Raw genomic sequence first — 13811 nt, 5'->3', positions numbered from 1 at the left:
TTCAGACTCACCAGCCACTCCTCGGAAGGAAGATTGGGCAATCTACTTCCGTAGTGATACCACCTTGGAAACCCAAGGAGGGGTCACTAGGAGTTGGAACCAACTCGATGGCAATGAGTTTGGTTTTCGAGTTTTATTTAAAATCCCTTTGTCTAGGGTACCAGGCTGCTTAGAGATAAACAAATAAGTGGGAGATTAACAATTATTCTGTAGACTACTCTGCCTCAACCTAAAAGCCAAATAATCTCCCAGTAAGAACTACATGTTGAAAACTGGCCCATTGCTCCTTTGTTCTAGGTAATAATGAATGCCTCACTTTACTCTCTTTCAGCTATTGAGGATGAGTTTGACTTTGCTCTAGGAAAACAAACTCCAGCATTCCTAAAGAAATGTGTTTGCTACATTAGGAAGATTGCTAACATTGAGCGTTTTGTGAAAATCCCAGAGATGGGAAAATACATGGATATCACTGGAATGGAACCAAGGATTATTCGAGACCCAGAAGCCCAAGAGAAGCTGATAAAACTTAGGGATGAATTTATTCCTACGATTGTTGCATCATCAAATCTGAGAGTGTACACGTCTGTTACTCATTGTGACATGAAGCTAGGCTATTCCCAAGAAATAGAAAATCATTACATAGAAGGACTTGGTAAACAATTTTATGAGGATATGATTGACATAATTCAAGCAACAGTACAACAAAATTTTGACACTGAAACTGATACATTGTATGATGAAATCCTTCAGCATTCATCGTTGTGTAAGACATATGCCTCCTTCTATGAGTACAAGTGTGAATCTCTAAACATAGTGCATAAATACATCCTTCCAAGCAAAACCGGGCACATAAACCCTCTTATTGTATACGGTGGACCATGTACTGGGAAGACTCTTCTGCTTGCTGAAGTAGCAAAGAAGGTAAAAGGCTATTATTTTTCATGTATGTTGATTAAAAACAAAACAAATCAGCAAAAATTTTCACTTTTGGAAAGATAAATTCTATTTCTGGATTTTAGTACTATCTGAATTGCAATGTCTTTTTTGAATGGAAACGTGTTTCTCTTTTGCTTGTATAACAGTTATATTGGAAGAGAAGATTCATGGGGTGCAATTATAAAGCCAATTTAGTTCTTCTTTTAATGGTGGTTCAAACTTATATTGTGGAGCTAGTACCTCCTTCCCATTTGCATAAAAAATAGAGCAGATCCCACGACTTTTATTTGTCCCTCTCGCACAAAGAAAAGCCCTCCAGTAGTTTCTAGTCACTATAGCAGTCTCAGTTTAGTAATTACAAGGTAATAATTACAACTATAATCTATACTTCTCTCTCTCAGCTGAGGCCTACTGTGAGCAAGGAATCCACAGTGAGAAGTAGAGATAGGGCGGTCTTGTCCTTTCTTTCTCCACATAGCACTTCCATCCCTCCTTGCCTTACCTCAGCCCACGTTTCTGACCCCCTCCAGGGTTGCAGTTTACAGGATGCAGGAAAGGTCAGGTGACAAGGAAGCTCTTACACGACTGATGCAGTTAGGAACTGGCCTCTGTACTCTCTGCTCTTGGCAAGTGTGTGAATCTTCCTCCCTTCTCTTTTGCAGCCATTTCATGGCTTCCTAGAAGCCCTTCCTCTCCCAAAGTCTCTGCCCTGCCCTTGCTGAGCATTTCCCAATACAGTTCTCTACACACGAGAAATTGCATCTTCTTTTTACTAGAGAACTTCCTTAGATCCTCAGCGCCCAGCAGTTCTCATCCACTATCTTTCTGCTGAGCTCCTCTCCATAGCAGACTGCTTGGACCGGATGTGGAAAAGCAAAATAAAGCAAAACAAACAAAAATGCTCTTCATCACACTCTGGCCTATGAGTGGCAAGAGTTGTGTCTGGCTCATTGGAGACACTCAGGTGCTTTTTTGCCCTGATAAACTCTAGACATACAGGCCAGTCACAATACAGTTGTTTTCTGGTTGCAGAAACAAAAGGGAAAGGAATAATAACCAGACAGAGAGAGAGACGACTGTGCCCCCTGGTAGATAGGTTGATTAGTGCATATCTCTCCTGGGTGGTGGTGCCTACTGGTGGACAGATTGACCACAGCATGTTCTCTGGTGTGTTTGGGAGGCACTGAAATTGGAAAATTGAGATCTGGAACTTTCTTATGCTAATTAAACCAGGGATGGACAAGGAGTTATCGCAGAGAGGGAGAGGAAATGGTAAGCAAAGACCAAAGGCTCTGCCTAAGAGTTTTTTGCAGACAAAAACATCAAACACTAGGGAGAACTGAGAAAGTTAGCACACTTAAAAATTCCAATGCCCCCCAAAAAATAACAAGACGCATAAAGAACAGAGAAATGATGACCCATCCAAGTGAACATGACAAAGGGAGTGAAGTGCAACTGAGGATGACTTAATAAAGGAAAAAAAAAATGGAAGAATATAGTACAACAATGTTAGGCATAATTAAAGAGCTGAGGAAAAACATAGAGAAAGATGCTAATACAGTATCTTTCTCTCAGTCCTCTACAGAGCAACTAGCCAGCCTCAGTCATCCCTTAACCTTTATGTTTCTTTGATGTCATCAGACCTCTGTGTCCCCCCAGGCCTGTATGTTGTTGTTGGTGGGTGCCGTCAAGACGTCTCCAACTCATAGTGACCCTATGCTTAACAGAAAGAAACAACGCCTGTTCCTGTGCCTGCTCTGTGATCCTTGCTATACTGGAGCCCATCACCGCAACCACTCTGTCAGTTCATCTCCTTGAGGGCCTTCCTCTCTTTCATCGACCTTATACCTTACCAAGCATGACATCCTTCCCCAGGGAATGGTTCCCTTCTGATAATAGGACCAAAGTAGGTGAGACAAAGTCTGGTCATTCTCACTTCCAAGGAGCATTCCAGCTGTACTTCCTCCAGGACAGATTTGTCAGTTCTTTTAGCAGTCCATGGTACTTTGAGCATTCTTCTCTAGCACCACAACTCAAAAGCATCAATTCTTCTTTGGGCTTCCTTATTCTGTAAGTGGTCCATTAAAGCCCCTTTCCCCAGGCTAGAAGTGAGCAGTAACAATTCCTAGTCCTCCCCCTTGAGGGTGAGGTAGTGATGGATACGGTGCCCAGCACCCTAATCTCCAACTATTTTCTCAGCTACTCTAGTCTTTTTTTAGGCTACAAGTGGGTAGTTTACTAAAGGCAATAAAAGTGGTTATGGGATCTCCCATGCAAGTCCTGCATGATGGTCTAGGACCTCACTTTGGAATGTAGTATCAATTGTCTTGGCATCTCAGCCTAAACTGGACTACAATAGCTTCATTTTTAACTTCTGTTACACTTAGTATCTAAGTATGATAGTTGTGTTATTCTGGTATTACTTTAGACTCCTGGTATTGTTTTTTCTGTGCTTACTCTCCTGGAGAGCATTCTTTAACCTTGTTAACCTTCTCATAATCTGACGTGTGCTACACAATCTAGATTTGATCGTCTTGAAGACAAAATGGGTACAGTCACAGTACATCCTATGTGGGGATTAGGTTCCAGAGTAAGTTCAGAGGTGAAAATCAGGTGTATCAAACATACCCTTGAAAAGCCTTCAGGAAAACCAAATTATTACTTCTTACCATGTCAAGCTCAGCTGGATTTTCTTCTTGTGCTAGAATAGACAGCTCTTTCTTTAGTTGAGCTCCTGATAAAGTAGCAGGTTTATATTTAGGGCCATGTTCCATCAGAGTCAATGTGTACCTGTGTGCGTGTTCAAGCACTAATGTGTATGTGTGACCTCAAAGCGGTTCATTCTGGTTTGACCCTCCTGCTGAGAATTTGTGTTTCTACCCCAGACATACTGAACCAGTATACATAAACATCACCTGGGGATTTTGTTAAACTGTAGAGAAGAATCAATCACCTGGGACCTTGTTAAAATGTCGATTCTGATTTAGTGTATCTGGGGTAGAAATGCAGATTCTCAGCAGAAGGTCAAACCAGGATGGACCAATCCAAAGCCCTGCTTCAAACACTAGAATTATTCCAAGTAAGCAAGATACCAACACTGTGAGAGGCATGTGGAAGCTAAGATCAAATGAGAAAAGATTCCTGTTTGTATTTCAATGTCACTGTAAGGCTTTTCTCTCTGTGGAGGTAGGAAGGAAATGCTTTGTATAGATAAACCATCCAAACTGTGGTAGAGTACACTGATAGAGTCCAGACTTGATCAATCTGAGCAGTGGCTTCTGTGCTCTTGCTGTTCAGAATATGTTTGTCCAGCCACCTGAGCCCATCTATGCACAATCCATGATTCTGGTCCCCCATGAAGCCTCCGCTGTTTCTTTATCTCTTCCCTGCCTTCCACTCTCATCTCTGTTGTTGTTGTTGTTGTTATTGTTATGTGCCGTCAAGTCAGACCCGACTCATAGCGACCACTCCTTGGGTTTCCGAGGCAATATCACTATGGAAGTAGATTGCCCCATCTTCCTTTGGAGGAGTGGCTGGTGGGTTTGAACCGCCAGCCTTCTGGTTAGCAGTCAAGTGCCTTAGGCACTACACTCTCATCTCTAGTGGGGAACGTCTGGGCTCCCTGTTTCCCTCCACCAACCTGTGCTCTTCTCCAACCTTACATCCTGTGTGAGCATGCAGACAAATACCTAATATTACCCTCACATTATCTCCTGTGTTAGCCAATGTCTGTTCTCTAGTCCTGCTATAAGTGAAACACCATAAGTAGATGGCTTTAACAAATGGATTTATTCTCTCACAGTTTAGGATAGTAGAAGTCTGAATTCATAGCACCAGCTCTAGAGGAAGGCTTTCTCTCTCTGTCAGCTTACTGTTTAGGAGGAAGGTCCTTGTCTTCTTTTAACATCTGTGGGCCCAGGGTACCTTGGAGGTCTCCATGTGTCTTGCCATCAGTCTTCCCCTGGTTCTAAGAGGTTCTTGGTATAGGGATTCCAGGTAGACATACTCCACTCCTGGCTCTTCTTTCTTAGTGGTACCGAGGTTCTTCTTTTTCTCCTAACTTCTGTCTCCTTTCATCTCCTGTAAGACAAAAGATAATACAGGCCACACCCCAGGGAAACTCCCCTTACATTGGATCACAGCTGTGACCTGATACTGCATCCCATCCTACTCCCTTTGCAAATGATTGCCAAACCACTGAGAATCATAGCGCAGCCAAACTGACGTATTTTGGAAGGATGCAATTTAATCCATAGCACCTAATATTTCCACAGACATGAGCTCATGACTGTAGGACCACTCTCTACAGACATCACACATCATGATGTGGATGACAGTAACCTGCATGAAATGCACACTATCATGGAAGATTGTTTCTGGGGGTCAAGTCATGGGGCAGGAGGAAAGCTTTATGCCTTGAAGACCCCTACTTGAATTGCTGTCTCAACTTGGACAGCATTCAGTAACATGACTCTGAGGAGGAAGGATGATGCTTCCATTTACCATCATTGATCAATGTAGGGACAATCAAATTGATGAGAAACAAAAGATAGTTTTAGGATGGCAATATTCCTCAAAATCAGCATCAAAGGTTGGAGTTAAGCCAATTTTTTTTTTCATTTTCTTTAATATCTCATTATAAAGCTGACATCCATAAATCTCTCCTAAATGTATTTGTATTTTATCCCAATCAATCTCTAGAGGAACCATGTTTCACAAACTTACTTTTTAGTGTGTGAAATAACACATCCTTTTCTAAGGAGTATCCTGGTGAATCCCAAAGATTACTGAAAGACTTCATTTGGAGTTCTTTGGAATGGATTATACTTGATCATATCCTTTTTCTCATCTTTGCTTTTACAGACAGAAAAATACTAAACAGGGACTTCATACATTTTATCTCTGTAACTCCACTTTTTTTTGTTTGTTTGTTTTTCTTTAAAAAAAAGGGGGGTGGCAGACGAGCACTAGAATGGAAGGTGGGTATGACTTACACTCCAACTCCATCTCTTGGTAACCATTTAACTCCAAACAAGCCATTTATTCAGCCTGGGCTTTAGTTTCCTTTTCTGTTAAATGATATTATAATCCCATCTGTCCTGAGAGGAAATACAAGGACAGATGACTGCATGTTAATACAGCAAACTGTCTGTTACATAGTTCAACATTTAACAGAACTCTTTTAACCAGCATTTCATCAGTTTTATGACAACGCTAAGTAATAATGAACATGATTGACACTATAGCACCACAGTATAATAAACTAGCTTCTAAATCATGAGAGATTATATTCAGTATAATTTTAGTACCAAGTATTTTTATTGCACTTTAATTAATTGGAAAATTGGTCAACTATATATCATGTGATCTCAATTAATGAAAACATTTGACTTATACAACATGTCAATAATTACTTAAGCTATTCACTCATTAAACAAATACTAACATAAGCACCTACTGTGTGCCAACAACTGTGCCAGGAAATGAGGATTCTTTGATGAATAACTGACTACATTGGCTATTCAGATTTACTGTTGCACTATGTAGTAAATTACATAGTGTGGCTTTTCTAGCCATAAGTCTTTGTAAACTCCATGGTAGAATTTGCCATGAGCAACTGAGTAGCTCCTGGTTGTCAAAGTTATCCACCTGGGGTATTTCTGTTGAGACTGGCATGAAGCAATCTTCTGGGAAGTTCTCTCTCTCTCAGGTGCATAGTATTCTGATGTTGGGATTGGTTAGTTTGGCCACTCTGCCAGGCTCAAAAGGAGCCCTCCTATTGGCAGAAGGAGTCTTTCTGACTGCTGGCTGAAAAAGACATGCTGTGGAGAGAAACATGCTCCTGAGAGACACACACTTGCTGAGAGACATGAGAAACACATGCTGCTGAGAGAGAGATGCAAGAGACTTGTACAACTGAGAGAGGGATGTGAGAGACACGCACTGCTAAGTGAGATGGCTGGCTGTGAGAGACTGAATGCATTTCTGAACTTGAATTGTAGCCTGTTGCTTCCCTAATAAACCCTATAATCTCTGAGTTCTGCATGGCCACTGCAGCAAATTATCAAACCCAGCAAAGAAGTGTTGGATGCTGTGGGAGGAACAATTGGTGTCAGCATTGGTGAAAGGGCTGGAGGGAGGCAGCATGTTTGGCCTCGCAGGCATAGGCCTTGGGCTACTGATGGTGATTCTGTCTTCCTTTTGTGAGGTTAGAGGAATGTCAGAAGATGCTGCCACCTTGCCCCTTTAGCAACTGTTTATGAAACACTTTATAATTTTTAGAATACAAGCCAAACATAGCCTTGTGATTGAATAATGCTGTCATCACCATTTTATTACCTTTATGAAGAGTGATCCTAAGGGTCGCAACTCATGATTATAGTGTGTGGGCTTTGTGATAGCTTTGTTGCCTTCGCCAAAGGTTTTGCAGTTTCTGGTTCTAAGCTACTTTATGCATAGTAAGGGTTAACAAAGTCTGACTTCTAGAGAGAGGAAATGTTGCTGGACATAACTATGTGAATATATATTACCATTCTAAATATCATTTTTATGTTTTAGGCTTATGGCTGGCTACATGAAGACACGGGACCAGAATCTGACCCAGTCATAGTCATAAGATTTCTAGGAATGACAGACATGAGCACTGACCTTAGGACTCTCCTCCTAAGTATTTGCGAACAGTTGGCTGTGAACTACCGTTGTCTGGTTCAAAACTACCCCAAAAAGATCCACGATCTCTGTGACTTATTTATAAACCTTTTGAATGAGTCTTCGCTGCAGAGACCTCTGGTAATAATATTCGATGCCCTCGAGCAACTCTCAGAGAGCGACGAAGCCAGGAAACTTTGGTGGCTCCCTGCTCACCTGCCCCGCTTTGTACGGATCGTCCTCTCCACACTGCCCAATAAACATGGGATCCTACAGAAACTAAGGTGCCTTATCCACGAAGAAGACAACTACATCGAGCTAATTCCACGGGACAAGAAGATGTGTAGCCAGGTCCTCAAACACCAGCTGCTGAGAGTCAAGAGGAAGGTCACATCAGGCCAGCAGATTTATGTGAACAATGCATTCTCCAAGTGCACACTGCCAATGTTTGTGAACCTGACCTTCAGGGAGGTGAGACATTGGAGATCTCACAAAGATGTCGACGAATCTTCTCTCTGTGTCACCGTTCACGAAAGTATAGAGCAGTTATTCTGGTCCTTGGAGAAGAGGTGTGGTCAGAAGCTGGTGTCCAGGGCTCTGGGTTATATCACTATGGCCAAAATGGGTTTGAGTGAAATGGAACTGGAGGACGTCTTAGCCCTAGACAACACTGTTATGAATGAGCTCAATGAGAACATCAGGCCCAGCAACCCCCTGAGAGTACCGTATTTGTACATTGCGAGACTCAAGGAGGGCCTCAGTGGATACCTGATAGAAAGACACGTGAAAAACGTCACACTCCTGGTCTGGGCCAACAGACACCTACAGCTCATTGCCCAGAAGTTGTATCTGCAGGATGACAGTAACCTGCATGAAATGCACACTATCATGGCAGATTATTTTCTGGGGGTCTGGTCAGGGGGCAGGAGGAAAGCATTCTGCCTTGAAGACCCCTACTTGAATGGTTGCCTTGACTTGGAGAGCAGAAGCCTGCTTGAGGAAGAAAAACACTTCATGGAACAGGCTTCCTTTGACAGGCAGTCCCCGGACCAGCCATGGGTTTTCCAGTGTAACCCACTGGAGCCTGACATCTTTTTCGTCAATCACCGAAAAATGTCTGAGCTTTTACACCACTTGACGAGGTGTGGGAAGACTGATGACTTGCTTTATGGCATCATCATGAACTTCAGCTGGCTTTATACCATGATCAAAATTGGCCAGTTTGAGAAAGTTCTTTCAGACATTGAGCTGGCGTACAACCACTCACAAGAGAAGGAGCTGAAGTTCCTCGCCAGCACTCTCCGCAGCATCAAAAACAAAGTCACTGCTTTTCCTGGCTCCCTCTCAGCAGAGCTTCAGCAAAGACTGCTGCCTGTCGTAAGTTCCCTGCCCAAGCTGCGACACCTTCTTTTAGAATGTGACAAAGATGGGCCCAAATATTGCTCCATTGTACCACTGCATTCCTCCATGGATGTGACATATAGCCCGGAGCGCCTGCCCTTGTCATCTAGTCACCTACATGTCACGGAGATTTTACCTACCTGTAATCCCAGTACTGTCCTCACAGCTTTAGAAAATGGTTCCATCAGCACTTGGGATGTAGAAACTCGTCAGCTCCTCAGGCAGATCACCACAGCCCAGTCTGTCATCCTGGGCATGAAACTGACCAGTGACGAAAAGTACCTTGTAGTGGCTACAACAAATAACACCTTGTTGATTTATGACAACTTAAATTCTTGCCTCCTGTCTGAAGTGGAAATTAAAGGAACCAAGCATGGAAGTGCCTCTACCTACATCAATGGATTCACACTGTCCATTCACCATGCCCTTGCATGGCTAGAGGCCAGCAAAGATGTCACGGTCATTGATCTGCTCTACGGATGGCCCCTTCACCAGTTCCACTGCTGGTATGAAGTGACCTGTGTCCAGTGCTCTCTGGATGGTATGTATGCCTTCTGTGGACAATACCTGAACACTACCACCATATTTCACTTAGGGAGTGGGGACAAGTTGTGTACGGTGACATCTGATTTTTCAGGTGGATTTGTGAAGTTTCTCCTGATCTTGGATACGGCTCAAGAAATGGTAATGGTAGACAGTGAGGGGAGTCTTTCTGTTTGGAATACTGAGGACATGTCCAACCCCCAGCTGACTGATGACTTTGATTGCCGAAGAGAAGACAGTGAGGTGGTCAGCATTGAGCTTTCAGAGGACCAAAGTGCAATTCTGATCTGTAAAGCCCTTAGCATTGAACTCTTAGATACAGGCATGTGGAAAGTGGCTGAAAAGTTCAGAGCCAAGCATAATGAGCGCTTTATATCTGCCGTGCTGTCCAAAAATGGAGACTGCATCATCGCAACCATGGAAAATACCTCAGCTGTGTTTTTTTGGAGGCGAGACACAGGACAGTGCATGGCAAGCTTACAGGAAATCTCAGGTACCATAGTTAAGTTGGTCAAATCCAGTCACCACAATATGCTGCTGTCTTTATCAACCAGTGGTATTCTTTCTATCTGGGACATAGATATTATCACAGCTATGTCCAACATAGATAAGACTGGAAAACCTATCCAAAGTCTAATGTTACCTGCTAGAGGGGAAATAATTTATTCCCTCGATGGCTCTGACTGTGTTCATAAGTGGAACTTCAGCACTGGGTTCATTGAAGCAGTCTTCAAGCATGAAGGAATAGTTGAACACTGTGTGTTGACATCTTCTGGAGACATCATGGTGACATCAGATGACAAAAGCAGCCAGTATGTCTGGCACACCAGCAGTGGCGAGAACCTCTTCCGAATTAATGGACAGAGAATATCTCAACTGCTGATCACACACAATGACCAGTTTGTGGTCTCGCTCTGTGAGGAAAATGCCTCAAGGGTTTGGAGACTGGCCACAGGCCACAGAGTTTGCAACATTCTGACCACTTTGCAGAATGCCTTTATAACCTCTGCAAATACCTTCGTGGTGGGGATGACCAAAAGCAAAGTGCTGGCAGTCAGTCTTTGGACTGGAAGTATCACAAAAAAATTTTGCTGTGAAGATGGGACCACTATTGTGAATTTTAAATTGATCCCTGACTGTCCTGATATCATAGTGTTCATCACATCAGCTGAGACTGTGAACATCTGGAGTCTGACAGATGAAGTCATCTGTCGACGTGTGCAACTTCCCAACAACTTCTTGAAGAATCTAGAGGATTTCGAAATTTCTCCCAATGGAAAGCTAGGCATTATATCCAGGGGAGATGAAAATATCAACGTGCTTGACTTACATAGTGGAAAATTACGAGTGGTTCATGCCTCTGGGATCATCTGGCGGCAGAGGCTGTCTCGAGATGGCCGCTACCTGGTATACATTTGTTTCCGAAATGGGGAGGAAGAAGATGAAAATGGTGCAATATCCAGTTTAATTGTAATGAGGTTGGCTGATGGCAAAAATATCGGTGCTTGTTCGCTTTACAAAACACCCACTTTCCTTGCGCTCTCACAGAGGCACCTGAACATCATTGTAGGCTTTGACGATGGCAGTATTGGTATATACACAGTGGTGGACCGTGTAGATGCTGCTTTGAAAATTAAAATAGCCACTTCTAATAGCAGACAAATTTTCAACAATGCAACACAGACATCCAGGCCAAAGTGTAACAGTTTTTGTTTTAAAGTGTCTGTAGACTGCTTATGGAGAGAATCTACTGAGGTCTTTGCAAGAGACAGTCCTATAACAGTGAGTGACTCCACAGATTCCAATGAAGCAACTCCCTCCAAGAAACACAATTATTGTTATGACCGTGTAAGCTCTGCCCTAGAATCCAGGGGCCACAGCTTTGCCCCTGATAACTGATGAAATATTTGTACTGGTCACCAGAAATACATAATACACATACAAAAGAAAAAAAAAAAAAAAAAGTCTTCTGTATCCCAGATGATAAACTGTTCATTTCTTATAAGACAGGAAAGATGCTGGAGTGCCAATGTTTTATTAGCACACTCATGAACTGTACAGAAATGTGAAATTGGTTTTGACTTTCTTGTCAAAGTTTATCCAGAAATGAAGTTTTGACAAGAGAATTTCTAGAAATATATTTAAATGACTACTTTGCCTGAAAGTTATAGAGTAGTTTTAAAATTACCTGTGAGGTAAGAGGCAACATAATTCATTCCATTGGTTCAGATGAGAAAGGTCAGAGTTACAGACAGAATATTTGGACTGGAAGAGGTTCTATAAAAATGGTTGACATCATGAAGACAAAGAGTTACTTGACTTCAAATGATTGTGTGGACATAAGTAAATACAGCCTTAATCTCTCCTTACATTTTACAGTCCTGACAACTGTGCAAACCCAGTCTGTGGCTGCAAGGTATAAAGGTGCAAACTAGGGTAACAAAAACGCCCAGATGTATTCTCTGTTTCCCAAGTGAAACAATGTGAAAAGTGAGGCTGCAAACTGGACTGGGATAAGAACTAACTACATTTATCATAGGGCTACTGAACATGGAGAATCAGTCTTCATTAAAAGTTGCAACAATTGCATGTGAGGGTTTCTACATAATGGAATGTGTGATTTTTAAATTATTTCCTGGGTTGGAATGTGTTTAATAAGAAAACACAATCTTTCCTTTTCTCTTTTGGAATGCCTATTTGTGCTGGGTATAAAAACAATTACCAAAAGAGCATTCCAAATTTCAAAACTCCTGTTCCCATCTATCACCAAACTAACAAAAGTCTGTACTTTCCAGCCAGTTTTATGGAAGTATAAATTATTTCCTAAATCCCTACACTAAATAGAGAAATAGCTTTCTTGACATGCCATGTAGGAAATACTGATGACGTTTGCCTTATTCTCACTCCTCCTCTTTCCTGTGTCAAACTCAGATAGACGACCAAATACTCTGGGACAAACTGACTATGCCTGTCCTTGTGCTAAAATATTCCATAAATCTTAAGGGTGTCCAAAGGTTCTTTACCGGCCCTGTTTGTAATCACTTTCTTACTTCTACACACTGTACGTTTGCTCCTTTCTGTGTCACATTTCCCACTCGAGGACTGTTCTGAGCCTTTTGTAAGTGTCACCCGTTTCAAAGCAGAAGCAGTGAAATGGTAGTAAATATTTTTTAAAACCTACTTCACCTTAAAAAAACTTATATATATATATAACATCCCAAAAGGTGAAAGTGATTTCCTGCCTTCCACATCCTCTACATGACGTATCCGTGGAACACTTTTCAGAGATGATGGTTTGGTTTGGTGTCATTTCAAAGCAGCAGTAGGAGGCAGAATAACGAACAAGGAACTGACTTGCTTTCAGTCCAGTTCTGCCATGAACTCATCACATGCCACTAGATAGATCTTTCACCTCCTCGGTGTGTTGTTTTTGTAAACTGCAAAATAAAGGTAATGACAACTTCTGCTCAAGGCCTCCTAAAAGTTGGGGAAGTTAGGGAGCTATGGTGAGAGAAAATACAGCAGCATCTTGGTAGTTGATGCTCATGGGGGAAACAGTGATCTAATCCGTAGAGAATCCAAGTCATTTGTATTTCACTTTGCAAAGCAGTTTGGCTCATAAGCGTTCAAAGGTCTGACTCAGATAGAAACACCCCACTTCATGGTGAAAGACTTTTTTCAGTTTCTTCTGGTCTACCACATTCTACATAATGGTAAGTAGTAACTCAGAGAACAGCCAGACCTACGTATATATCACCTGGAGTTGATTTATGAATTAGTGTTTTTTTCACTCATCAGAGACAACACACTCTTAACCTTGTCAATTAGCGTTCCCTGCCATACATTTCTAAGAATTAAACACCTAGACAGATTACATGTAGTATGTGAATGTTCCGTGTAAAAGCCAATAGAGTATTAACAAGTGACTTGAATGACTTTCCTAACTTGTTTGCAACTGATAGCTCATATCGAACGTTTTTATGTAAACTTTGTATTGTTGGGAAGAACTACCCAATCAGAGATTTATATTTTCATAAATGTTACATTTAGTTAACTTTTGTTACAGAGTTGTTAAACTAGAAAATTATTGCAGTCTTCAAACAATGTATGTAATCTTGTGTATGTATTGTTTGTATGAATAAAAGATAACCTACTGTGATTTCTGTGGTGTTTGTTTTTCTCCCCCACCTTTTGGCAGATGTAGTTAGAGACCTTCAATAATAACAATCACGGGTGATGCTCGCTGATTGCTTACCGCGCTCCAGGCACAGTTCTCTGAGTTT

At 41.9% G+C, this 13811-nt stretch overlaps 1 protein-coding gene across 1 annotated transcript in view; it reads left to right on the top strand.

Moving 5' to 3' along the window:
• Positions 1-11427, top strand: part of NWD2 (NACHT and WD repeat domain containing 2) — a gene marked incomplete at its 5' end in the record, with an annotated part of 234881 nt that extends 223454 nt beyond the window's left edge. Inside the window, 2 exons of the mRNA XM_007953535.2 lie at positions 332-921; positions 7495-11427. Of these exons, the coding sequence (XP_007951726.2) occupies positions 332-921; positions 7495-11427 (4523 nt within the window). The remainder of the gene's footprint in view (positions 1-331; positions 922-7494) is intronic.
• Between the last annotated feature and the right edge of the window lie 2384 nt (positions 11428-13811).

Source organism: Orycteropus afer, unplaced genomic scaffold, assembly GCF_000298275.1.
Source record: "Orycteropus afer afer isolate SDZICR_OR568_19922 unplaced genomic scaffold, OryAfe1.0 scaffold00399, whole genome shotgun sequence".
In the NCBI taxonomy this organism is placed as follows: domain Eukaryota; kingdom Metazoa; phylum Chordata; class Mammalia; order Tubulidentata; family Orycteropodidae; genus Orycteropus; species Orycteropus afer.
The sequence above is the reverse complement of the archived record's forward strand: the minus strand, read 5'-3'. Positions and strand labels throughout refer to the sequence as shown.